Source organism: Sorghum bicolor, chromosome 2 (assembly GCF_000003195.3).
Source record: "Sorghum bicolor cultivar BTx623 chromosome 2, Sorghum_bicolor_NCBIv3, whole genome shotgun sequence".
In the NCBI taxonomy this organism is placed as follows: Eukaryota; Viridiplantae; Streptophyta; class Magnoliopsida; order Poales; family Poaceae; genus Sorghum; species Sorghum bicolor.
Genome location: NC_012871.2, coordinates 76,490,960 through 76,518,022, shown reverse-complemented (window position 1 = coordinate 76,518,022; position 27,063 = coordinate 76,490,960). Strand labels below are relative to the sequence as shown.

Here is a 27,063-nt window from a genome sequence, read left to right as displayed (position 1 = left end):
ATACCAACACATGTAAATTGATGTGAATCCAACTACATCCAAACAAAACCAAAAAGGTATTTGCGACATATGAGGCCACTACTCAAAACCTAGGAAGGCAGGGCCGCAAAAAGAATCACAGGGTCCAGGGGCCCAAAGAGCCACAAATATGGCATCCGCACCACCTTGAATGCCCCCGCTAGGGTGACAAGCCATCGCTACTTGGCTCGGCGACGCGTCAGTTGAGGACAGATTATTCAGCTGCTTGGGATATGTGCTAACAGGCGAGGTGGTACAAATTAACGACAAGTGCCTGCACCAAAAAAAAATATAAAAAAAAATCGGGTCGGTGTCGGCGACCACGCGTACACGGTACACTCCGGCAGGCAGTCCGGCTCCCGGCCCACGCGGGTGAACTGGACGCCGGGTCTCCAACGCGGGTGAAGCCCAACTCGTGGAATCGCCTTGACTTGGCTCATTGGTTCAGACAGTTTCAAATCGTACAAGCGAATAAGATGCGAGCTCGCTCAGTCTAGCCAACACATGAGCCACCTCATTGGCAGTACAACTTACATGAAAAGAAGAAACATAAAGAGAACTACTTCGTGAGAAATGGCAAACATTAATGAGACAATTCTGCACGAAGTAAGCTTCTGCACTTGAGTGGGACAGACTGCAGCAGGAAAAATGAAGTTCCTTGTCGTGATATCCTTTGAATATAGCGTGCTGCCATCTTGGATTCACGAGTTCCGATCAAATTGAAGCGACACTGGTTGCAGGAGAAAAGATGTACATCTTGGTGTCATGCACGTCAACTTGAGCGCCAAAAGTTCCTACCACATTTTCTGATAGCGTTTCATGCTGAAAAGGAACAATGTGAATTTCATGAGAACTTATTTTTGCTCACCCAGTGCTTGAAAGGTGAACTGAACTCCCACACATAACAGCAATTGAAACCTTTTGGCTTACCTTCCACAGATCCCTAACAGAATAGGCAGCTGATCCATCAAGGCCTACCGCTGGCAGTTTCATTGTAATATTAGCAGTCTCAGAACAACGGTTCCATAGAGCAATAACAAGCCGATTTCCAGACAGGGGACCAGCCCACACCTGCAGCCACGAGTTACATTGTGAGTTTGATGTACTGATGCACTTAAATTGAAACTGGGAAAACAAGTTCCAAGTCTGATGACCTTCCATGCAGGCATCAAACAACTACTCTGCTCTTTTTCTTTTTTCTTTTTTTTTTTTGACATACAACTACTCTGCTAAGAAGCTTTTGAACATCAAACAAACAACCTATAGCTACAGGCATGCACATTGTTAGGCTGTTACTGGTTGGGTAAAGTTAAACATTTATAAAATAAAAAAAGAATTACTAAATTGATCATGCATAGGGTACAATGCTGAAAAATTCTCATGCACTATGGTCCTAATTATATTTTAAAATAGAACAACAATATGGCTACAACACTGTCTAGAACGAGTGGGAAATGGACTGATCACCTCACGGCATCCATATTTTCCTTCTCCTAAAATTTTTCTTCCTTGAACTCCAAGAGGATCTGCAGAAAATAAAACACATGCAACTCAACAGTTTATGTAATTATATGAACATAGTCGATTTAAATTTTTCTGCCGGATAAGGTATGTTGGGAAATTATGTATAGAAAAGGAGAAGGTTGTCAATTGCTATGTAAAAAACATATATTTGTAGCCTGAGACGCTAAACCAGGATAACATGTTCTCTCCCAAAGAAGAATCAGAATAATACCTTGGTTTACTTGAATTACTTCTTTGTTGCTCAATATTTCCATTGTTTCAGAAGTCATGTTTCTGACATCACAGCCAATTAATAAAGGGGCCTGAAGCATAACAGTATATAAGAAACCGCTAGCAGTTAACGCATTAGGATTAGGATATCTCCTTTCTCACATCCAAATGTAATATCAGTAAGTGGAGAAACAATACTAGTACTACTTGCATAACAATTATCATATTCAACGAACTACAGTTTTATTAACCCCTTTACTCAAGTACCCGTATAACAATTGAAGCAGCATTTAAATATCATCATACCACATCGGTCCAATCTCAATGAAAACTTACCTTCATGAGAGCCCAGATGCTAAAATGTGAGCGATACTCTGCTGAGGTCATGCCACCATTGCCTACTTCCAACATATCTGGGTCTGCATAAAACAGAGGTTCAATAACAGAGTAACAGTGTACTGAACAATTCCAGAAAGCATGGAAAATTGCAGAAAGCTTGAACTCCTCACTAACATAATTACCATTCCAACCACCAGGTCCAGCATATGACGCCCACTTGTTGTTCTTATCAGCAATGTCTGTCATGCTTGTTTTCACCAGATACATAAATTAGTCAGTTTGAGAGCACATCAACAGAGCTAATGTGTCTTCCCCTTTTTTCCCCTGGAAAGAGCATGGGTTACCTTTGCCATGTATCCGTTATGTCATCAGTTGTACGCCAACTATTGCCCACTTTGCCAGCCCATAAGGCTGGATCATCCTGGCCCCTAAGTTAAAATAGCATGATAGCACATTACGGAGATCTCAATTCAACAAGTATGAGATGTAACTGTATTTCCCTCCTGAAGGAAAGGGACTTACCATTCACACAAAGAGTAGAAGATTTGGCGCCCAGTTGAGTTAAGAGCATCTCGCATAGGAGGATATCTATGAATATAACACCATGAAACAAACTTTATCACAGCATGTTATGGTTGCATGTGTAAACTGTGATCAACACTAAGGGAAGATATTTGAGTCTTCTTGCCTTTTCTGTGGCTTTATTCCCAAATTGTAGCAGTTGTCATACTTCAGGTAATCAACACCCTGAACAAAAAGCATTTTTTGTATTCAGGTATTAGTACAATATCTTCATGTTTAAAGGTAATTCAGCATAGTTCAAGTCTTCAAGCCACAAATAGGTGGGTTGATATGAACACTCTAAATCAATATTTTTGCAGTAATAACTATTTATATAGCGATTGTTTAGTGGATGTTTCTTGCTCATACCCATGAAGCAAAGATCGCAGCATCGTCACTTTCATGATCGAGTGATCCAGGTCGAACTTGGCAAGTAAATTTCCTGAAAGACTTATCTTATTGAGTTATTGTTGTCAATGCTAGGTTAACTGTCCAGAAGATATAGAAATTTGAAATTCTATAACTGAGATGTTCACTTACCCAGCATCAGAGTATATACCAAGTTTCAGACCTTTTCCATGCACATAATCTGCAAGGGCTTTGATGCCTGAAGGGAAAGTCTTCGGATCAGGCAGCAATTGGTCCTAAATGTTACAAGAAAGATCCATTAGAATTGTACAGATAAGCTGCTGGCAACTCAGGGATAATGTTCGATTGGGTGGCTGTGTTTTTTTTCTCTCTTTTTTTTTTCCTTTGACTTGTCAGGTGTGGTCTGTGATGTTTTCCTGTGTTGTATTCCTGGTATGTTGTGTTGTGCATATTCTTAGTGTAGCAAGTGGTTTAGTCAAGTTGTTGGTTGTTTCATGTTTAGAGTTTAGACCAAGTTGGCCTTTTGTAGCCTGAGGGTGTAGTGCCATGGAGTTTGTTAGGTGGTTTTGTCGTTCGAAGATGTGTCTTGGTTTTTTTGGCCTAGTTTCCACTCAAAAAACTGGGCCGGCACTTGCCTTTTGTTTTTTCTTCTTCTAATAAAATCTGTGGCAAAGCTTTTGCTGTCCTTTCTAAAAAAAAAAAATAGGTATGTGTTACAGTATTAGTATATCTTGGGAGAAAAAAGCCAGTTTTGCGAGCTATGGTGTCTATCCATCCCAATGTGCCAGAACAGAAACAATGCAAAACAATTTGCTAGGAAAATAAAATGTAACAGAGCAACTAAAAAAAAGTACAGGAGGGTATGTTGTATGGAAAAGTTTAGAACTCTATAAAGAGTTGTAAAAAATATTTTGTCGAAACCAAAAATCAGAGAATAAACAGTATACAGATAAGGGCATTGCGGTACAAAATTACACATTTTTCCCAATTTAGAATACATGTACGGAGGTCCGGTTTTCACCAAAACCAGGAAAAATGAGAACGCATACATTTGGGCCATTCAACAAATGCAACGAATAAGACTATTTGATCAGTGCCTTGTCCAAGCTTGAACATGATGACATACAAATGATCAAGTAAATTACACGTTAAATACGTAATCATTTCCAGCGCTTGTCTCCAAATGCAAATTGACAGAGAATTTTGGAAAACATGGAATGAAAGCATGCCATTACCTGCTTTCCTCGTTTCACGTATGACCAGCAATCATCTGAAGAAACAAATCAACAAACAAAAGATAAGATAAACAAACAAAATAGTCTCTAGAGCCAAACAATCCATTGTGTTGTGCCAAGTGGTGTACCAATATTTACGAAGTTGTAGCCCAGAGCAGCCAGTCCCGTGGACACCAGCGCGTCAGCTGTTCAATAACAACAGGTGGAGAACACGTCTGAGCAAACTCTGCTTTAGAGAAGGCATTTTGGCAGCGTGTCACACACACACCACGCAAACACTAGTTGCTGCTTGCAAGGATGCCACTTGAACAGTGAATTCAAGCAGTCCCATATATATGATGTATCCAACAGTAATCATTGACCTATGAGCTATCTGGATGTACTGCTATTTTTAGCAGCGGGGGGTGCACCAAATAAGCGAACATTACGAATTGGACCAAAATTTCGAAACGGGTCTATTACTAAAACTAGAGTAGCGGAACTCCGGATTTGGTAGTGGAAAGTGAGGAGGGTGGAGGCCGCGGTGGAACCGGAATCGAACCTGTCTCGCGGATGACCGTCTCATTGATGTTGCAAGCGAAGAAATTCCAGCTGTTCCACCTGCGCACGCGCAACGTAGCAGAACTGATTTAGCGCTGGCCGTTGCAGCAGCTGCAGGCAGGCAAGCATGAGTGAGTTACCCCATCTGCGGAGTGAGCGCGAGGCCGTTGTTGAGCTGCAGCCTGCCGTAGTTGGAGGTGTCGTAGAGGCGGCGCAGCGCGGCGGTAGCGAGCGGCTGGATTCGCGGCGGCACGGCCGCCGCCGCCGCTCCCGCCGGTCCCTGAGCCGAGAGGAGGAGGAGGAGGGCGGAGACGACGAGGAGGGAGATGGGGAGGCGAGCCGGCGCCTCCATCTCTCCGCTTCGCGATGCGCGCTGCTCTGCTGCTCTCTTGCTTCCCCCAAAATTTCGAGCGGTTGTTGATCTGTGCGGTGCGGGCGGCGACGCGTGCGAGAAGAGTTTTGCGATGACGGACGCCGACGCCGACGCCGACGCCGACGCCGCCCGCGGCCGCGGCGGGTGTTTTAAGCGTCAGGGGGCCACATGGCATGGAAGGGGCAGGGCAGGCAGAGAAAAAGACGCGAGACAGGTGACATCAAGATTATCCATTCCTTAATTCTTTTCTCCCTGCCTGGACAGTGACATAGTAGTACTAATCTGGAGTAATCTGTATCTCAAATTACTGTTAGCCGTCCAAAGATGAGAAATTTGTGACTTACGACTGTCCAAGATTCTTTATCACAGTCACAGCAATGTCGGGAGGTGATATTACCTTTGCAGGTCGCCCTTTTTTTTTACTGTACTAGCTGTTTCAGATAAGTTAAATTCAAGAGGCGTCCATGTCAACCATTCATTTGTTCTACAGACGAATTTTCTTCGTCTAAACATCTTATTCGTTTAATTTTATCAACCGAATTTGTTAGGTATTCAACAATATGTTTCTCCTACAGTAAACTAAACAACAATATTTTCCATAATAGCTTATCAGCCAAACGAGAAAAAAAGTTGAGAAAATTTCCAGTTTCTAAGTTTTCATTTGTATATACGCGAGGATTTTCCAAATCCTTTAATTTGTCTGCCGTGGCTTGGACGGCTACCGGAGCATGAGGCCGCGGTGGCGACATCGTCTAAGAGCATCCCCAACCGTTTTGCATAATTGGTTTGGCAAATGAGGAAGTTTGTTAAGTCTAAAAAAAATATGGTAAAGGTGAAAAGAGGCAATCTCCAATGGTTTGGCATTAATCACTTCGCGCCAATTTATCAATGCCAAGTGTGAACAGGTTTGGCATATATGCCAATCCTTCCTCTCTTTTTGCCAAGTTAACAAAATTGCAAAGTCTAAATGTCAAACCGTTGGATAAGTATTTTTAAGACTTTTTTGCAAATACATGAATGCAAAGCTTATTTGCAAAACGGTTGGGGATGCTCTAACCATCCTGTTGTTGTCGTCGTCACACTAGCATCAGGTCTGTTTGGTTCTCTTACTAACTTTAGTCACGTAGTTAGATTTCTAAACACACTGATAAAAAAATAGTTCAATTTTACTAATCATTTAAGAATAATTTTAGCAAGTAATCAAACAGTCGCTTAGTCTAGTCACGTACGACTCCACGAGACGCGTGCACTACTGCCCCCGTGTCGTCGGCGTCTATATATATATCCATAACATAATGGGACGGCATATTCGATCGAGGTGCCTTCCACGCTAGCCTTAGCGTACCAAGCATTCCATTTCCATGCATGTCCGTGTGCACGGATGGCGAATACAGTACATTTAGTACTTTTAGTAATCAATTACGTGTGTCTTTGGTTTTGGGACATAGTGAGTTGAGTTGAGGAGATGGAACGATCCCTATGTTTCTCTTTGGTAGCAGGAATGAAGAGAAATACGACTGATGATGTATTTAACATCGTTAATCACTGTTTCATGAGACCCGTGTGTCAAATACAAAGCAATGTTTGACAAGTGGCACATGCTTAGTGAATATAAGATCAAGGGTTGGTATTATCAAAAAAGAATATTTTGTTCATCTTATTGACCTTCTACTAACAGAGTTGTAGAGTGGCCAATGGTGGCTTCAGTTTTTAAAAAAAAAATAAAATGAAAAAATGAAAAAATAATATAGGTAAAATCACAAATAGATTTCAAAGCAAGGGCAAGAACACCAGTCCTATCGGAAAAAAAAAAGAAAGGGAGAAGAAAAACGAAGAGGCCGTTCCATGCACCACCTGAGGCCCACATGTTGAGTTGCAGGCCGGATGGACATGGACCTATATAGATATCAGATTTAGCCGGGCTGCCAACGGCGAACCACCGCACTACTCCCTCTCAGCTTTGGCTCGGTATTTGGCTTGCCTCTGCCTCCACGGAAAGAAACAGCTGATGACCCCCAAGGCTCCAGACACGAAATTGAAGGAGGAGCACGGCGAAACCTACCACACCACAGCAGCTTTGTCCCATTCCCATGGGCCTTGTTTAGTTCCGAAAAAATTTCGGATTTCGCTACTGTAGCACTTTCGTTTTTATTTGACAAATATTGTCCAATCATGAACTAACTAAGATCAAAAGATTCGTCTCGTAATTTACAGACAAACTATGTAATTAGTTTTTGTTTTTGTCTATATTTAATACTTCATGCATGTGCCACAAGATTCGATGTGACGAGAAATCTTGAAAACTTTTTGGATTTCGGGGTGAACTGAACAAGGCCATGGTTCCTCAAAGCTGAAAGCGAGACATTCCTTGCAGGGCACTCGGGCGGTTGGAGCTTTCCGTTCGCCCCTAGCCCATGCCCTTCGGCCCATCGCCTATCAGGTCAGGTCAGGTCCATCATCACGAGCGCTGCACCTTCCCCTGGGTGAAGATGGCGAAATCTTTGTACGTTGCGCATGTCCTCTTCTCGCCATGCGTACTATTTCTGCCTCTGCGCTCTGCCTGCCTTCTCTTCTCGGCCCGTGGACTTGTACACCTCCTGCTGCTGCTGCTGAAACTTCAGCCTTGCACTGCGTGCGAACAAGAACGATTGCAAAAGCCTCCACGCAGAGGAGCTGGAGGAGCTTAATTTTGGGTCTGGTGCTCGTTCTTGAGCTGCTCTTCTGCGCTAGATCACTCTAGTACTCCATTGTCCATTCATGGCTGCCTGGTGGGCGGTGTGGATCTGCATCATTTTTCGGAATCCTTTTTCCTTCCCCTCCTAATCTTTTGATGCTACTAGTATGTATCTGATAACTGGCAAAAAGATAAAGGTCGCACACAGCCCTGCTCATTGCTGCCACTATCCGCCTGAAAAAGAAAGGGGCATTGGATTGGAGTTGCAGGCTACTCCTACGACGCCAGGATCAGGATCATCATATCCACGTAAATTTCTCCTTTCCGCGCGGCCGGCCGGCAGGCCGGCGAGCTTGTTCTTTTCTTCACATTTGCCACTTGACCACCGAAGCTGATCGCGAGCTGACGAGGACATCAGCTAGCTAGCGCTTGTTGCGTTGCTGTGGCCTGTCACTGTGGAGTGGAGTTTGAGTGGTGACTAGCAGTGACCATGCCTGAACAGTGCGCTAGGCAGTCTGGAGCGGCAGGCCAGGGCTACTCGATCAGCAGACCGATCAGTGGATAACTGAAGACGCACGGACACGTCCATTTCACCTGATGAAGCATCGAGCATACCATAGCATGGGGGCCTGGCCGGCCTCGCATCTGGACTGGACAAGGCCACAAGGGCCGCCTGAGGACGACGGGTCCTCTTGGATTGCCAGCGGATTCCCTTCCCTGTGTTCACTTGTGCATGCCTTTGGTTAACATTCACCAGGTTCTCCTATCTTGCTTTTGTTTTGTTTTGTTTTGTTTCCAGAGGGCTCAGCTTTGCTTTGCTTTGCTTACAATTACAAAGTTTGTTGCTTACCCAACTTTTGGCTTGTTGAGATCGGTACTAGTACTAGCGTAGTCGAATAGGCCAATTAAGGTATCGTATTTAGATTAGAGCTTTTGGCCTGTCTGTTGTGCACGCCACTCTGTATGCAAAACATCTTGCGAAGTGTTTTGTCGTGAGTTAGTGTAAAAATTTTTATATTATATTGAATGCTTCTAATTCATTACGTTTATGTCACTCGACACTAACATTAACCTCATAATACAACTTATTATTGTTAAAAACTGTAGTAAAATGAGGCCTTTTTGGTAATGACAAGAAAAGGCCCCGAAAACTGTGAGAAATGTAGTACACTTTGCTTTGAGAGTGGAAGGGTGAGGCGCTTTGCTGCAGTAACCGCAGTTACCGTCGCTTTCTGTTTTGGGTTGAACTCTATTCTACTTAATGAAATATACGTCCAGTCACATTGAGCCCACGGCCAACGAGTCTGAGATGGCTCCCCAGCCGCTCCCCCTCCCCCACCACCTCCTCCTCCTCCGCCGCCGCCGCCGCCCACGCCTCCACCTCCTCCCCCGCCGCCACCGCCACCCCCGCCCCCCTCTCTGCAGCCCAGCCCCCCACCTTCCCAGCCCCAGCCACCGGTCCTTGCGTCTACGCCGTGGAAGCCTCCCCCGCTGCCTGTCTCTGTGCTCCCTGGGACCTTTGCGCCGCCGGCAAAGAAGAAGAAGAAGATCTCCGCGGACGTCCCTTCTCGTAGGCCAGGCTTGGATTTCCAAGAGCGCCTCCTACATGATCACCACTCCACAGCTGCTCCCACCTTCCTCGGCATTGCCCTGGCCAAACCAGGTACTCTCTGGCTCTCTGCCTCCCCCTCCTCCAACCCCATTCGCCTTTCTTCCACTCAGGTCTCCAACTGCCTCTCCTATTGTCTTACTGCCCCCCTGTGTTTTTGAAAGCCCGGTCTAGAGGTCCGTTTTTGTTCTGAATGTCGCCTCCGTTAGCGTAGCTCGCTATATCGCCTTGCATTGACCGCTTCGGTTGGGCTCCTTCGTGTTGAACGTGCATTGCGACGAGGCCTCCGCCATTGCTGCTGCCGCCATTGCTGAGGCTGAGGACCTTCAACGTGGCTTCAATGCGGCCACCGCTCCCAACCACCAGACCCGCACTGTTGCTGCCCAGACGGCAGAAAGTGGCCGCACGCGCCGCCCTTTCGTGCTCTGTCTCCGCAGTTCTGACAACGCGACCTTACCTCCGCTTCTACCTCTGCCCACTAAACCGGCTGAGCCGCTGACCATCGGGCCCCAAGACATTAACGCTTCCGACATGGCTGTGGGCCCTCGCGCCGAACTAGTTGACAAGTGCGCCAGTTACTGTTTCGGGCGGACGACCGCCTTTCCTTCTAAGGAACTGAGCGGCTCGGTTCCTGGTAAGTCCTATCTTACTGCCGCTCTCACTCCTCCGAAACCTTCGCCTCCTCCCAAATCTACCTCCTTCTCCTACGCTCCCACTGCCTGCTTCCGGTGCCTTGCCGCCGACCACCGTGTAAAAGACTGCCGCGATCCGGTCCGGTGCCGCGTCTGCGGTGTCTTCGGCCACATGAAGCGCTCCTGCAAGCTGTCCTCGCGGTGGGGCGTCGCGGCCAGGCATGGCCTCGTGACCCGGTCGTCTTCTTCTGGAGGTGCTTTTGGAAGCACTTTCGGACAACGTGGAGGGCGCACCCGCGCCACGACGTCGTGGTCCACGCCTCACGTGGACGCGGACACTACCTCGGTCCCCCACCCTGGTGCTGCCCCTGCCCCGGCAGCTACAGCGCCAACTACAGTCTCTCCTGCTCCAGGCTCGGCGTCCGCCTCGCCACGCGGCCAGCGCCCGACCCCCCCTAGGTCGGCCCTTGGGTCGCCGTCAACCAGCTCTAGGGCCCCCTCTTCGCCCGCCCCGGTTCCACCGCTTCCCTTCTATTACTTCTCTCGGGACGAGGCCGAGCCAGACATCAGCAGCGCCCTCGATAGCTCTGCCTCCGTGCGGCCCCGGATTCAAGACCCCTCCTCTTCTAAGGAAGCGGCCGCTCTCCCCCCTCTGCGCTTCAAGCCCCCAAGACTTGCTACTCCTGATCTTTGCCTCTAGGTGCGTGACCTCCACTCCTCCTCGTCTCCCACTGCTGCCTCGTGGAGCCTAGTCTCCCCGGGGAACTCAGCGTCGCGCTCTGCTCCCCCCGAGCCCCCCGCCTCCGGCCCCTGCTCCCATGGCGGTGCGGGATCTGGAGGACAATGCCCCGCCTCCCCCCAGGGTGAGAGCTTTCAACGACAACATCTCTCTCCCAGACACGGAGCCCGGCATTCTGGGGTCCACTCCGGCCAGGTCCCAGCCGGGGAGCCCCAGAGGCTCTCCCCGAGGCCCTCCCTCGAGGGATGGATCTGAGGCGGACCTGCCCGGGGTCCACTTCATGTCTTCCTCGGGGAACATGGCGCTGACACGCCGTGTTGCCTACGCCTTCACAGAGAACCTGGACTCCGACGAGGCCCTGGCGCCGTTCATTCGGGAGGCGTTGTCCGAGGGTGCTCCGGACTCCACCTTCCGCCTGTTCCCCTCCTCGGTGGGGGACTACATGCTCGTCTTCGACAGCCCCCTGGAGCGGGAAATGGCGGCGATGGCCTCCCCGTTTCATCTCAATGGAGGCCGCGTCTTCCTCGTCCGGTCCGAGCTCGCCCCCTACCGCTTCCGCCGAGACCCGGAGTGGCACATCGCAATCTCTGTTACCAGGTTCCCGCCGGAACACTGGAACGCTGACGGGATTCGTGAAGCCCTGAGGTCCATTAGGGACGTCCTGGAGATCCTTGTCAACCCCGATGGCCTTGGCGCGGTGCCTAACGTCAGCATCTTTCGCTGCTGGCCTAGGGCGCTCCAACTTGATGCAGCTGGCAGATATCGGCCCTTCTACCGCAGCAACCGGGGGCCTCCGAGAGGGGATGGTCAGCGGGGCATTGGCCCCCCTAGTTTCCCTAACGGGGCTGGAAATGGCCCTAATCTCGCTCACCGGAATGGTGGGCGCGAGGTGAACGACAGTGCTGCTGGGAGCGACAGCTCCACTCTCCTAGGCCACCCCGTGGCTCACCTCCTGCGCCGCCTCCTGGCTGCACCCCCTAGGTGCTTCCCTCTTCCTCCGCTGCCTCGCCTCCCGCTAGTCATCCGATGCCTCGATCCAAGTTTGGTGGCGCCGGCGCCTAGCGCGCAGCTCGGCGTTGCTCAGGAGCGCCCCCCTCATGCTCCTTCGCTAATCTGCTACCAGCGGCGACCAAGGACTGCGACAATCCTGCCAGTTCAAGCTGCTAAGCTACCAGTTCAGGCTGCTTCCCAGCGGGCCTCCCCTCCTAAGCGCGCCAGCGCCAGGCTCGCGCGCTTGGACCCAGGGACCTTCCTCGATATTACCACCAAGGCAGTTGCCCGCAAAGCTCTGAGGGACAGCCTCAGCTCCTGCTCAACCGAGCTCAAGAATCAAGTGCGCCACTCCAGAGTGCTGAAGAAGAAGAATGCTCTCAAGATTCTAGACTTGACCCGCCTGGGCAAAGCGGCTGGTCTGGATGAACCGAGTACCCGCGCGGTGGCAAGGGCCGCGGCGTCGGGTGTCTTCCCTTAATGTTACCTAGTTTTCAGGACTGTTCCTTTCCCATTCGCCCCCTCTGTGTTCCTTTTGCATTTTTTCTTACTCCTTTATGTATCGCCTTGTCTCTGTTTCGTTGTCTAAGCTCTGCTCCATGAATCCTGGGCGTAGAAATTTTGTAATCCTTTCGTGGAATGTTCGTGGCCTTGGCCGTTCGGATAAATGTGTTGTTGTTCGTGACAATATTTCTAGGTATAGTCCAAATATTGTCTGCTTGCAGGAAACTAAGCTTGCCTCCCAACCTGATTGGGCCTATCGCTCTTTCCTCCCGAGCAACCTAAACGCCTTCTTTGCCGCGCCGGCTGTTGGCTCCTCTGGGGGGCTGCTCACTGCCTGGTGTGACTCCCTCTATTCGGCAACCACTACCGCGTCTTCGGCGTTCTCCACTACGGTCTCCCTTCGTTCTAACGTCTCTGACTTCCACTTCGCAGTCACCAACGTCTACGGCCCCTCTGACCACCAGCATACTGACTCCTTCCTTAACGATCTTCTTCTTGTTGCTGCAAGTATCCAGTCACCGTGGCTCCTCATCGGTGATTTTAATTTAACCCGCCATCCGAACGATAAAAGCAATGGCAACTTTAGCAGATCGCTGGCTTCCCGTTTCAACAGCACGATCAACACCTTGGAGCTCATCGAGCTACCCCTCTCGGACCGACGTTTCACGTGGACTAATAAACGGGCCTCTCCGACCTTGGCTAGAATTGACCGGGCTTTCCTTAACCTTGATTTTGCCTCTCTATTCCCTGGCTCCCTCCTCTCTACTGGTAACAGGCCAACCTCCGACCACTCACCTCTGATTGCTACTGTCCAAACCAACATCCCAAAAGCCACCTATTTCAGGCTTGAGCGCTCCTGGCTTCTTAACCCCTCCTTCGTACCCTTAGCTCTTCAAGCTTGGCTCTCTGCACCTCGACAGGAGGATCCCGCGGGGTCCCTGGTAGCACAGGTCAAGGCAACCAGGCAGGCTTCCAAGGGTTGGGCTCGCAAGCACCGCTCCCCACCATACTTATACCACAATTACAACTTTATAATTTCCCTGTTTAACCATTTCGAAGAGTTCAGAGACTTAAATGCAGGTGAACGGTGCCTCAGAGACATTTGCTACAAACAACTTGACCTCTTCCTGAGGCAGAAAGCAGCCTACTGGAAGCAGCGTGCAAAAGTAAGGTGCCTAAGAGAAGGGGACTCAAACACAAAGTATTTCCATGTAAAGGCGTTCTGCAGGAGGCGAAGGAACTTCATCGCTTCAATCACTGTCAATGGATCAACTGTCACAAGCCACGAGGACAAATCTAAGGAGATCACTCAGTACTTCAAACGGATCCTCGGGTCTGCTGTCCAGGCAAGTTGGAATTTTCAGGTGACAGACCTATACCAGAACCAGAATCCACCTCTTGACAGTTTGATATCCCAGTTCTCAGAGATCGAAGCATTGGAAGCGATCAAATCAATGAATGTGAACAGCGCTCCAGGCCCTGATGGTCTAGGCCCCGCCTGGTACAATGCAGTTTGGGCATCGGTCAAGGGGGACATCATGCGATTGCTTCACGCCTTCCACAACTGCTCCATTGAACTTGACAGAATTAACAGAGCTCATACAGTCCTGATCCCCAAACGTGAGGGAGCCTCTTCTCCCTCTGAATTCAGGCCAATCTCGCTTCAGAACTGTCCGGTAAAGATCATCTCCAAGATTCTGACGACAAGACTGCAGAAACATATCCAACAGCTTGTAGACATTGACCAGACCGGGTTCATCAGAGGACGGTCCATATCCGAGAACTTCGTCTATGCTACTGAGCTAGTCCAATTCTGCCACAAGAACAAGAAGCCAACAATTGTCCTGAAACTCGACTTCGCCAAGCTTTTGACTCTGTTTGCTGGGATAGCCTCCTCACAATTCTATCCGCTAGGGGTTTCCCTCACAAATGGAACCAATGGATCCTGCAACTTCTACAAACATCGCACTCTGTGGTGCTGGTCAATGGCTGCCCTGGAAATTGGATCAGATGCAAGAGAGGCCTCCGGCAAGGGGATGCTCTATCCCCCTATCTGTTTTTGCTAGTGGCAGATGTCCTGCAACGGCTGATCAAGGCTGACAATGGAATTAGGCACCCAGTGTGTGATGGACCTTGCCCAGTGCTTCAGTATGCAGATGACACCTTACTCCTCCTAAGAGCTGATGTTGCAGATGTTACAAGATTAAAGGCTGTCTTGGACAGTTTCGCAATGGCAACCGGATTAAAAATAAACTTCAGCAAGAGCACCTTAATTCCGATGCACACTCAACAGGAGACCGTCAGTGTCATACTCCAAACCCTGCAGTGCACCCAAGGAGCCTTCCCGCAATCCTACCTTGGCTTACCTCTGTCCAACACAAAACTAAAACTCTCCGCTTTTGCCCCGCTAATTTCCAAGGTAGACCGTCGGCTAGCAACCTGGGAGGCAGCTCTTCTCAATCATCAAGGGTGCCTAACTCTTGTAAACTCGGTGATCGATGGGCTCATCAACTACATCATGCAGGCGCTCCCTCTGCCTCCAGGAGTGATTGAGGCAATTGACTGCAAACGGCGGGCTTTCCTCTGGGCAGGGACAAGCAAAACCTCAGGATCTAAGTGCCTGGTTAACTGGGAAACTGTAATGAAGCCCCTGCAAGAAGGAGGACTTGGTGTGAGAAACCTCGCTGCCCAGAATGCTGCACTCTTGTTGAAGCTCGTGCACCGCCTCTTCAACTCGGAGCAGTCGGCCTGGGCATCCTGGGCTAGGCAAAACACTAACCTTATCACACCGACTGGGCCGGAGTCTGCCAACCACTGGCAAGGGCTAAAAGCTCTAATGCCTGTCTATCGCTCCATCACTAGAGTGTCAGTGGGCAATGGAAAGGACACCTCCTTTTGGTGGGATGTCTGGTTAGGGGACTTCTTCCTGGCTGCAAAGTTCCCAATTCTATACAGCCACTCCTCCCAGCCTCACTGCTCCGTCCAACAAGTTGTCCAACTGGGGATCCATCACCTCCTGACCTCCCGGCTATCTGCTGGGGCTGTCTCCGATCTGCTAAGCCTAAACCAGCTTATGGACCAGGTAACGTTAACGGATCAAATGGACAAGCGCACCTCCAATTTTATCTCAGCTGATGGAAGACTAAGCACCGCTGCGGTATACAAGGCAGCAGTCCACACGCAGCAAACAAGCCCGGTCTTCAGCTTTGTGTGGAAAAGCAAGGCTCCTCAGCGAGTCAAATTCTTTGCCTGGCTGCTTCTTCAGGACCGAATCCAAAACCGCTGCAATTTGCTCAAGAAACACATTATCAACAATTCCACCTGTGAGCTATGCAAAGTGGCGCCGGCAACCTCTGAGCACCTAATCTTCCACTGCCCGATCGCGAACCAACTCTGGAACCAAGTTCTGGGGTCCCCGACGAGCTTCCCGCCCATCACTGAGCTGTGGAACCTCTCAAGGCCCCCCTCAATGCCGCCAAAACACTACAACACCTTCGTTCTGCTCTGCTGCTGGTGCATCTAGAATCACCGACATGACGTGGTCTTCCGACAAATGAGACCCTGTCTTCAACGGCTCAGCACGGCTTGCAGAGAGACGTGCCACCTCTGGGCCTTCAGGCTCAAAAATGAGGACAGCACGATCTCAAATCACTGGAGCTCCGTTTTCCCTCCTTAATTGTCCTCTAAATTTTTCATGTAATCCAATTTGTAAGGCTACTTTGTAAACCATTCCGTACACCGGCTTGCCGGCATCAATGGAATTATTCAGGTGGGGCGCTCACCCCCCCGGTGATCCTTTCAAAAAAATATACGTCCAAGGGACCGACGTGATCGCAAAAAAAAAACAAAGAGGGGAACTGGGCCTAGCGTTGGCCACCACTAGCACCACGCCATCCAGCAGGAGCCACTCTTGATCGTCTCTCCACCTTGACAGAAAACGCCTGTCAGGAGGCCCCCGCCTTTCCGATCCAGGAGCAGTCGGATTGACGCCCAGCCGTTAGCGCACATTCCGGCTTCTAAGCGGGGCGAGGTTCTCCTAAACAAGCGACTGGGGATCGCTCCGCCGATCGCACCGGTTTCGCCCACGCCAAGGAGGATACTCGACGCCCTGCGTTCCAGGACCTTATCGTCGAGCAAGGTGGAGGGCCTGGACGCATTGTTCCCAGCGTTCAACGGGCGTATGCGTGAGCTCTTCCAGGGGGACTCGTAGAACGCAACGTCGAGCGTTTTTTGGTTGACCCATTTATGTAATATCAAACCACAGAACTTTTTGCTAGGTCGGTCCAGTTGTTGACCATCTAGCGCGCTTGTTGCACATTGTTTGTGTTGTAAACTTTTTCTTCTTAATATAATAATACGTAGATCTCCTACGTATCGAGAGAAAAAAAAAGATCCCGACAGAACCAAGAAGGAGCTACTCAATACCTCCATGTCTACAAGAGTTGTTCTTCGCCTTCTATGGCGGGGCTGAGCCGCTAAGGACACAAGACCCCTCAAAAATCATCAGAACCGTCATAATCTTTGTCGTGGTTCTTCAATGGAATTCACAAGCTCCAGACCACCTAGGAGACGATAAACTCCATGAGTGACAAGTAAACCCCATTGCAAATCAACCACCTAGTGCCACTTGATCAATCTCTCAAAGCTTAGCACAAGAATCTAGCTCTCACTCTCTAGAGATGCAATCCAAAGCAAGTGTATGAGAGTGGATGCTCAACTTATGTATGCTCTACAGCTCTAGTATGTGTATGAGGTTCCAAGTATGCAAGAGGGCTCCCCATGATCATGACAACAAGTATACATTTTTTTAAGATAAAGGATATATTATCCGGCTTCATCTATCCAAACATAGAATCAGACCAATTATTACAGAGTTTAAAATGGGCATAATGATCGGCTATAGCAAATTACAACCGTGTACATAGAAACCGGAACGAAAGGAAGTCTTTGACTAAACATAGCCAATATGCCTTTGAAAAAACCATCCAATGAAACTGAAAAAGTCTAGGACGCACGTCTCCAGATGCTGAGCCCCCGAGATGAGTTGTATACATATAGTCCTCAAATATAAACTAGCCATTGAAATCAGAAGCACCAAAATAGCTCCAGTGGTATACCGGAGTTATGCTCTGGATAAATCCCAACTGACACACTGTTAGATATTGTTGTTGTAATCTTTGTTGTTTTTTCTAGTGGGCCACTGGAGAAGTCCTATGAGTTCTAATGCCCTAAATCTGCATCTAAATCATGACATCTACTATTCCTAAAATTAATTTCAAATACCCCAAGTCTGCATCTAAGTTACTTGCTATCAATATATTACATAAAAACATCCCAAAGTTTTTTTTTTGATAAAGCCCTTGGGCAAACTTTATTGATCGAAGATAGTTACATCGTCTGATAATAGTTGGACAATAAAACTAGGGGGGTCATCGTCCCAAATACAATTTGTTCTGGAGATAATAGCTTGCCTAGCTAGCGCATGCGCCACATTGTTTGCCTCCCTACTCAAATGCTCAATAGAGATCTCTTGAAATCCATTCCAGACGATGCTACATTCATCATAAATTGCGGCTGCTGAATTCGCAGTAAATCCTCCATTCTCCATAATCTGGACAACTTCCAAGCAATCCGATTGGACAATCAACCGATTACCTCCAATATGTTGAGCTAGCATCAAACCCTCCTTAAGAGCAAAAGCTTCGGCCATTGGTGCATCAACAAGATAGGGGATAAAAGTATTTGAAGCTGCAATCATACCCCCAAAACTATCTCGAATAATAGCACCCGTACTACCACAGCCATTATCTTCATCAAAGGCAGCATCAATACTCAGAGAGATATAACCCTCCCTTGGTTTTTTCCATCCCTGTTTTATCTTAGCATCCTTCTTAACATCCCAAAGTAGCTACAATTTCATCATGTGTATCACCATTCACACCACCTATACAAAAGGTAACAATAATATCTATTTCTCTGACAAACAAAATTAAGATTCGAACAACTCGAATGCAAGGGGAAAAGTGTGATTAGGGATATGAAAAAAGGTTTATAAAGTATCAAGTGCAATATAAGCAGGGTATCTATATGACAATATATTGTGTTAAAATATAGTAATAAACAAGTTAAAGAGGGAGAGCGTGCAGTGATAAACAGTTTTGGTTAGCCGTGCCGTGGCTCCAATTCAGAAAGAAATACTACTGTAGCTATTGACCCGTTGTCCATAGCATCGGTCCATAGATAGAAGAACACAAAAAGATACTACGAAGTATTCCAAATTTTTTTCCTGACGCAAGTTGAGCAGCCTGATGTGTAAAGTCCGCACTCGGCACACGGTCGACACGTCGACACCCTTTTGTTTTTCCTGAAACAAAGAAACACCGAAACTGAAGTGCGACACGCCCGTGACGACGCACAACCCATCGACGGATCGATCCTTCAGCTTTGCAGCATCACATCATCATCAACAACAACCAAACAAAAGTGAAGTTCCCACGCACGCAGGAAAAAAAAACACGAAGCAGCCGGTCTTTTCGACGATCTGTGCAAGAACTGTGCTACTAGCTAGCTCATATCCACCGTAGCAACCACACCACAATTCGCATGAACGCTCGCGCATCCCGGATCATACATACACACTCTGTACAGCAGATCGAGCAGGCACGTCGCGATCGTCTTTGCGTCTATAGCTCCGTGCAGCGATCGGTGAGTTCGAGGTTGAAGAAGAACTAGCTAGCTAAGCTAATCTACAACGATGCACGATTCATGCATGCAGTTGCGCGGTTCCGTCATCGGCGTCGGCGTGGGCGGCGGCGCGCGGTGGAGGTGGAGGTGCAGCCAGGCGCGGCGGAACGCGGCGACGATGGCGCGGTGGTGGTCGGCGGCGTTGAGCGCGATGTAGCAGGCAAGGAGCTCCTCCAGTCCCCGCGGCGACCGCACGCCGTTGGCCGCGATCATCTCCGCCATGCTCTCCAGGAAGTCCTCCTCGGGGTCCGCCGACTCCTTCACCACCACCACGCTCTCGTACACCCAGCGGAGCCTGCCGGCGCGCCGCAGCCGCCGGCGCCTTTTCCGGCTCTGGCTCCGGGTGCAGGCCTCCTCCTCCTCCTCTGCCTTTTTCCGCCTGTGGTGGTCCGGCGGCGCCGCGCCGCCCTTCGCGGCGTCGAAGTGGAACCGTGGTGGTGGCAGGCGCGCCCTGCCCGTGGGCGACGCGGCCGCGCTACTGCTGCCAGCGGCGTCGGGCCTGGGAGGCGGCCTCGTGAGGATGGGCCGCAGCTTGAGCTCCGGAGCCGGACTGAAGCGGTCGTCGCGGCGGGCGGCGACGACGACGTCGAAGACGATGTCGCTCGGCTGCGGGCTACGCGGGGGCGGGGGCGGGAAGCGGGTGTCCCAGAGCTTGGGGTTGTCCTCCCTGGCGGCCGCGGCCGGGCGGCGCGGGAGGGCGAGGGCGCGGTCCCGGCTCGGGACGTAGTAGGACGCCCTGTTCGGGGAGCAGGGCGGCGGCGCCGGGGGTTCGGCGGCGCTGGCGATCGCCCCGGCAACGGCTGTCTTGCGCCGCAGCCTGTGGAACCAGGAGCTCATCCTCGGGGGACGAGGCGAGTGTGGACTGCTGGTGAGTGGTGACTAGTGATGAGGTGCGGCGCCGTGCGCGCACTTTTTATGGCGGAAAAGATTGCCGCGGGTGGGAGCAGAAAGAAAGGTGCCTGCCGTGGGAAAGCGCGAGGGGCAGCTTATCACAATCCGTTTGGCGTCTGCACTCTGCACTGCACTGCACTGCACCTTTGGTGTGTGCCGTGCCGTGTGCTGATGCGGCCTTCTTTGCTTGCTTGTCTGATGTTGATAGTAATTAAAGTTCACATTAGCTCACTCCACTACTTAAGAATGCACTCCTAAGTCCTTAACTCTGTGGTTGCTAAGTTCAAGCGACACACAGCCTCCGACGATTCCATTTGATGCTGGGGCAATGGATTGATTAGACAAGGCACGAAGTCAAATAATTTGAAATGCACGTCGACCGTACTAGTACGTGCAATCTCTAGGTTCTGAAACCTATGGCCAGGGGCCGTGTCTGGTCTGGGCTCTGCTGGACCACACCACAGAAGAGGTCGAGGGACGGGACTGAAGACCCACCCCGCCGCGATGGAGGAGAAGGTCAGGTCCCAACTCCACGGTGACTGACCGAAAGCGAAGAGGAGCTAGCTACTCCTCTAGGACAGGACGCAGACAGACATTGCAGTGAGAGTGTCATTCAGAAACAGCCAGCTTTTCACCGGCCGGTTCCCCAGCCCGTACCGTACCGGCCAGCGCTCACTGCCTGTCCCGTCTCGTGGAGATCCAGCTCAATTCTGATTTCTCCGTCCGAGCCGAGCTAAGCCGGCCGGCCAGAAGAGATCGAATTAGCACACGAGGTGCATGCATTTGTATTTGTTTGGAGTGTGAACCGTGACACAGAACCATGCATGCAATGCAATGCCATTCGGCGAGTCACGCAAGCAGACGCAGACGAAGGCAGCAGCTTTTGGTGATGTACGGTAGCATGCTAATGCAGGGGATCGATCGAAAGAGGGGACAGCAGCAGCCAACAGCGGGCCGGCCATGCATGCCAAAAGTCTACAGCTTTGGTCCACGACACGACGCTCGCTAGCTGCCTCTCTATTCAAAACATTGCTTTCAGATATCCTCCTGTGGGCTGTGGCCCTGTGCGTGGGGGCGACGCAATTCAATTGCACACATGCAATGGCATCGAAAATTCATGAGTTATTATGTGCCACAAAAAAATATATAGCTTTTCCTTCCATACCACTACTATTAAAGTTGTTTTCTCCCCCTTTATGCCATTCAAGTTGTTTCCGTTAGATAGGATGCTTTACTATTAAAGCTGGTTAATTATTTAGCTTTAAAAAAACATTAGCATTGTGAAGTGTAGGGTAAAATGTCCAAAGTGTGATGTCCATGTTGTCGTTGGGGCTGGTGGAGCACGATGCACTGGCTAATTACAATCTAACTTTGAGCTTATAAGTGCTATTAGATTTGTCATAAAACGTAATCATATTTCTATTTTGCGTTATAAATATTGATATATTTCTTTGACAAACTTAGTTAAACTTCAAGCATTATTAACTATATAATGGTAGAGCTGTAATTGTATCTGTTTGAGGACGGAGACAGCACCAATATGCAGTCGGTTACTCGGCTATGTACATCCTACTAGAATACTAGATACTGATACTGTGCGCAGTTGCAGCGACAGCGGCAGGAACTCGGCCGCTTTCCTTGCGTCTAGCTACTAATATACAGCTCGAGTGATAAATACGTACAAGAGAAGAGGGGTGCAGACGCGTTGCAGCGAACTGTTGTGTCGATTCTCCTCTCCCTCGTCGCCGCTTGCATTACATTGCAGGGATTAGCAGCTGGCACTGTACGTGGAGATCGTACTGTACCATGACCGTTTTCAGGTTTTTTACGAGTGGAGCTGCAGCCCGCAGGCCGGCGTCAGGGACCTCCCTTCCACGGCGAAGTGGAGCTGGAGCAGCATCCAGCAGCGGCGGCTTGGGCTGCCTGTGATTGGATTGGAGCCGACCCCAACCATCTCTTGCGTTTTCAATCGGCGACGGCGACGGCGAGCTGATTGCGAATGATTCGATTCGCGTCCCGCCGTCGCGGCTGTCCGGGGTCCGGGCTGGGGCAGGGGCTCAGCGTTTTCTGGAGCAGGCAAGGCAAAGGCATCATCGCGCGCGCTAATGATTCTGTGCCGGACGACCCTGACGGCCGGGATCATTCCTGCCAGTGGTTGCCGGAACACCAACGAGCATGGCTCCGTCCGTCCGTCTCCTCTCTCATTCCACGGATCGCATCACCAGTGGCAGAGTACTGGCGATGCCGTTCCGGCTCTTCTGTTCCGGTCCGCGCCAAGATCAACCTAACCGGCGATCAGGTCTGCAGTGCAAGGGCCAGGACCAGAGGGGACGCAACCACCGGCCTAGCTAGCTTCGCTTCGCGCCTAGCTACACCGCCTACGACCCCTGCTGCTCAGCTCTCATCAGCTGCTCTGCTCGGGGACTGATGAGAGAGAGATCTAGGGAGTAGTAGAATAGAGACAACGATCTCTGTCAGTCTCGGTGCAGTGCAGGTGCCGAGTGTCCTAGGATTTGGTCCGACACCGACCGATTTTCGATGAGATCCACCCACCTCGGTAACGTCCAAAACAAAACCATAGCGGTCGAAAAATTCGGCAAAATTCGATTCCTGTCTAAGCATACTGTTCAAAGTTCACACAAACATGAAAGTTCTTCCTTTTAATATACGAGTAGAGTGCTAATTCAATTTTCAAACTACTCTTCATGTGTCTTGATCAAATCCTGACTATAATTCAGTCCAATACTAGCTAAAATCTAACTTTTTGACCGGTCGAAACAGGTAAATTTGCGAGATTCACCTGTTTTGGTCGATACTGATACTGATTTTTTTTTTTTTGTTCTTTCGTTTTGCAATTCTGTTGTAACCCCAGAACCCTGGTGCCTGTCGACAGGGAAGGAGAGGGAGGTCGTAGCTACTAGTACACGCTAGCTTGGCAGTTGGGGTTGGAAGCGATTGGTTCACTCTTGAGATGATGGGGTCGTAGCCGGCCTCATGCAGTGTTTGTTTAATAATTAGGAGTAAAGTAGTAGATTAGAGTAGAGCACTAGTAGGTGCGAACGGGACTACTACTGGAGCCTGGAGTGCGTAGTGTGCTTATGTGTGTGTGAGGCCCGTACGTGGCATGATTGCAGCTTTGCAAACCCTGCTCGAGTGCCATCATTCTGCCTGCCGCGCGCTGCCAAATGACAATACAGAAGGTTCGGTTTGGTCAAGTGGATGGATTATCAGGGATTGATATATAATCCATACCGTACATATATGTACGCTGATTGCTGACACAAGGACTACGTACTACACTGGTATATACGTATATACACTGTACTCCGGTCAGCACAGTATACTTACTGGTCGGCTGCGATGGATTGGAATGGATGCCACGGTAAGGTCACACAGTTTCACAGACAGGACAGGAGTATAATACTAGCAGTACGCACAGATTGGAGTGGTACGTGTGGGTAGCCACGGTTGATCACCTTCATTTTCTTCTCGCGCATGTTCACACTTCAGTTACGGCATGGTTGTTCCCTTCTCAGTTTCAATTCTCATGCATGGAATGCAGCTTGTGATCCATCACCGACCGCGGCGACCCATCGGTACGGTGATCCTGCCGGCCTGCTCATCTCGACCACCATTGCGGCGGACGACGCATGCAGGCGCGTGCGTCACCCTCCACGTGCAGTGCAAGTGCTGTGCATCTTGTACGTACATACAAGAGTCAAAGCACAGTGCGTGTAGGATCAGCGTTCAGCGGCACAGAGAAGCACTGTAGACGCCTCTTCTCGCGGTCGGTTGGCCGGAGCCAGGAGCACAGGGAGCCCACTACTGTATGCATGTTGTACCAGCACTACACAGTACCATATCCAGGACGCTACGGTGGCGTGTTTGTTTATAGAGTTATTATAAAAAAAATACTGTTATAAAACAAGCGAACATGCTATTGCTATCGGGTGCTTGTGCCGGTCGGATGCAGCCGTGAGTGCATCGCAACGCCGGCCCGGCCGGCCACATGTGCGATCCGATCTAGCGCGCCTCCCGGGAGGAGAGGAGAGGAGAGGAGACGGGTGATGAAGCGACGCGTCGATCGCGCGTGTCCTCTCGATGGATCTCCCCGGCCGCATCATTTCCGGGACCGGCCGGCACCGTGTGCGCGGGCGCTCGAGTCGTGAGCGGATGGATCGGAGCGGCGTCAGATGCGGCGGGTTGGACCGGCCGGAAAGCGCGGCGCCGGACCACGGCCGCGGGCGCGCGCGGCTTTCATCCTGCCACTGCCACTGCCACTGCCAGTGCCATCTCGGTTTCGGTCGCCATCCTTGGACGGCGGGTGTACGTACGTACGCGAGAGCCGCCAAGGCGCGCGGCACGCATGATTCCGCCGTGCCGTGGCGTGGACTCGTGGAGACGGACGCGATCACGCCTCCGCCGGGCGCGTGCACGGACGTAGGAGGAGTACGTGACCACTGCGGACGGATCCGTCGGTGGCCGCGCGCGAAACGGCCGGCCTTTTGGCCGGGATGGATCGGGCCAGCCAGGCAGGCAGCGGCAGCTCTCATAGCTTTGGACGAGCGCGCGGATTCTGTTAGCGCCGCGCCGGGGCTACCAACGAAAAGGTGCTTTGTCTCGGCTCGTCGTCCGTGCACCGTGCACAACGGACTAACCCATCTGAACCACCAGTTGGGTGCTCACCGTTCAATCTTTTCCTTGCAATTGCATTCGACCCCCACGCACCACCAGCGACCTGCTACGTGCCTCTGATGTTGGACGGGCTTTTGCTGCTCTGTTTCGGCCACTTCGACTACGCACCTCCAATCCTACTACTACTACACATGACACGAGTACATCAGGAAATTCTTGCCTCTGCCACTGCTACTTGTACACCACCCATCGACTGATCCAGAGGGAGGGCAGTAATAGCTAGTTGACCAGTCAACACTTATGCTACTTGTACACCCAGTTTTTTTCCCCCCTTAGGCCCACTAATTACGGGGCTGAGCTGGAACTTACAGCACAATAGGTGGGCTTCATGGGCCGCTTCCGATGGAGCCCTGAAGCCTATGCTGCCGGTGAACGTCTGAATTAGGAACGGACCCAACCGCCCCCGGGCTGCCGAAAGGTCCGCTGCATGATTTGTTTTTTGCCATGATTTGGTCACTTAATTAGATTGAACAGATTCCCCTCATCAAAAAAGAAAAGAAAAGAAAAAGGCTGAACAGATTACATATTTGCATTTTTCTAAAAACATGATTTGATGGTGGCCACGGATGTACTGTGTAGTAGGAGTACATGTTTTGACACTTGACAGGTGTAGCGAATCTAAACCTTCACGTCCTACCCTACTGAATTATGGAACAGACAGCCAGCAGCTTTGGTGCAACATGGAGGCCTCTTCCTCCTGCAAATCTGCAAGCGGGGCTGCCATTTGTTAATTTAATTGACGACGCCGTCGTCTTATTCTACTCAATTATTGCTCACGATCCGTTTAAAACTCCAACGGCGTTTGTCAAATCTCCATAATGGATTCAGCTGGATGGATCAAATACCAGTCCTGGGCGATCTGTTTTTAGGCCATCGTGTGATCAAGCAGCTGTGTCACTGAATTACAATATGTCTGAATTCGTTCTGTCATGCCAATGCTGAACATCCTGTCATGCCAATGTATCGACAGAGTTGCAATGCAAGCAGGACAAAGATAAAAGAAAATGAAATGGAAAAAATCCATCTCATCCATAGCTAGCAATTACAAGCTCCCCTGTCCACCCTGTACCTTCCATCGTCTTCGTGTCCCCCCACCACTCTGCCAACCGACGTGAACGCCACCTCCACCCATGCATCCACCATGGGCACTCGGCTCTCGGCATCAATTCACCATCATATATAATCATCGTGCAACAACCACTGCACTCCGGCCTCCCGATCACACACCAGCTGAAATCATTGCGTTCCATCCATCGATCAATTGCAATGCCGTTGTGCTGCGTAGAGTGCAAGCCATGCAACGGCCATGGTGCGTTCTTCAAGAGCCGGCGCCCCGCGCAGCAGCTCCGCCGCGCGCTCGGCAAGATGTTGGTGAGCGGCACCCGCAGGCGGCCTCGCCGGCCCGGGAGCTTCAGCTCCGTCCGCGCGGTGTTCTGGCCGCTCATGTCCATGCGCTCCGAGGCCGACGCCCGCCCGCCGACGGACTTCTCCCCCGACGTCACCGTCAGTAGCAGCGGGGCGCGCGCTCCGAGGTCGACGACGGCCGATCGGGTGCTGGCGCTGCAGGCCCGGCTCGGCGGCGAGGGCGAGGCCACGCGCGCGCCGCCGCCGCAGCCGCAGCTGCAGCTGACGGCGGCCGTGGCGGCAGGTGACGAGGCGAAAGCCATCGTCGTCAGTCACGGCTGCGGCGACGTGGAGGCGGCGTGCAGGAGCTTCGAGAGGCACCTGGTGGAGATGCTGGTGGAGGAGCGGAAGGTGATGGACCTGACGGACGTGGAGGAGCTGCTGTGCTGCTGGGAGCAGCTCAGGTGCCCGGCGTTCGTGCGCCTCGTGGGCCGTTTCTACGGCGAGCTCTGCATGGACCTCTTCTCCTCGGCCCAGGACGCCGACGACGTGTGGTCTTCCCAGTCAGACTCAGAGGACCTCAGCGTCTGAGTCCGACATGGGCAACCAACTAATCGTCCACAGGCCTTTCTGCCATCAGCCCATGAATGATACACCAAGCTACTGTTTGAGCTGCCGTGTAGAGTACTGTAGTTGTTTTCCTATTGTATGCGTCATGCATGTTTCTTCCGGTAGCAAATTTGGTTGGTTTTCTTCTTGTTTTTGAGACACTTTTCAAGTGAGAAAACGGCGTTGCTGTGTGAATTTTTGTAGCCTCACTTGTGCAGATTTAAAACTGACAGAAAAGCAGCACTTCGTGCAAGGCTTTACCCAAGAATATGACAGCCGCCGGCTGCATCGATTGTATCTATATATAAATCCGAGAACCTAATCTATGAAATGATAGCGTCGTCTCCAACCTAGCAAAACCTGGACCGATGCGAATGGATATATGTATACACTACTAGACATGACATGCTAGTAGTAGTCCACTAGTTGATATTTTTGTTGCTGTCTGTGTCTGATTTGTCAC

At 50.5% G+C, this 27,063-nt stretch overlaps 4 protein-coding genes across 4 annotated transcripts; 2 read left to right on the top strand and 2 right to left on the bottom strand.

The window, feature by feature from the left end:
* LOC8074448 (alpha-galactosidase 3) lies at positions 421 to 5,376 on the bottom strand. The gene is made up of 15 exons (XM_002461171.2): positions 4,937 to 5,376; positions 4,798 to 4,856; positions 4,385 to 4,441; positions 4,257 to 4,291; positions 3,193 to 3,296; positions 3,022 to 3,094; positions 2,780 to 2,838; positions 2,614 to 2,679; positions 2,436 to 2,519; positions 2,274 to 2,338; positions 2,089 to 2,171; positions 1,754 to 1,844; positions 1,486 to 1,544; positions 949 to 1,089; positions 421 to 840 (listed from the first exon to the last, which is right to left on the bottom strand). The coding sequence occupies exons 1-15, from the start codon at positions 5,146 to 5,148 to the stop codon at positions 733 to 735; spliced, it is 1,296 nt and encodes a 431-aa protein (XP_002461216.1). The 5' UTR covers positions 5,149 to 5,376; the 3' UTR covers positions 421 to 732.
* Positions 5,261 to 10,784, top strand: LOC110432801. The gene is made up of 2 exons (XM_021453635.1): positions 5,261 to 5,383; positions 9,735 to 10,784. Exons 1-2 carry the CDS (start codon positions 5,261 to 5,263, stop codon positions 10,782 to 10,784), a joined length of 1,173 nt encoding a protein of 390 aa, XP_021309310.1.
* Positions 18,575 to 19,949, bottom strand: LOC8074447 (transcription repressor OFP8). The gene has a single exon (XM_021452891.1). The coding sequence runs from the start codon at positions 19,896 to 19,898 to the stop codon at positions 19,059 to 19,061; it is 840 nt and encodes a 279-aa protein (XP_021308566.1). The 5' UTR covers positions 19,899 to 19,949; the 3' UTR covers positions 18,575 to 19,058.
* LOC8074446 lies at positions 25,537 to 26,795 on the top strand. The gene has a single exon (XM_002463343.2). It carries the CDS (start codon positions 25,914 to 25,916, stop codon positions 26,580 to 26,582), a length of 669 nt encoding a protein of 222 aa, XP_002463388.1. The 5' UTR covers positions 25,537 to 25,913; the 3' UTR covers positions 26,583 to 26,795.

Coding starts and splice junctions, on each gene's coding strand:
- LOC8074448 (XM_002461171.2), bottom strand. CDS start 5,148: ATGGAGGCGCCGGCTCGCCTCCCCATCTCCCTCCTCGTCGTCTCCGCC. Junction 4,857..4,936: donor GCGCTCACTCCGCAGATGGG/GTAACTCACTCA, acceptor GCGCGTGCGCAG/GTGGAACAGCTGGAATTTCT. Junction 3,095..3,192: donor GGTATATACTCTGATGCTGG/GTAAGTGAACAT, acceptor TAAGTCTTTCAG/GAAATTTACTTGCCAAGTTC.
- LOC8074447 (XM_021452891.1), bottom strand. CDS start 19,898: ATGAGCTCCTGGTTCCACAGGCTGCGGCGCAAGACAGCCGTTGCCGGG.
- LOC8074446 (XM_002463343.2), top strand. CDS start 25,914: ATGCCGTTGTGCTGCGTAGAGTGCAAGCCATGCAACGGCCATGGTGCG.
- LOC110432801 (XM_021453635.1), top strand. CDS start 5,261: ATGACGGACGCCGACGCCGACGCCGACGCCGACGCCGCCCGCGGCCGC. Junction 5,384..9,734: donor GAGAAAAAGACGCGAGACAG/GTGACATCAAGA, acceptor CATTGCGACGAG/GCCTCCGCCATTGCTGCTGC.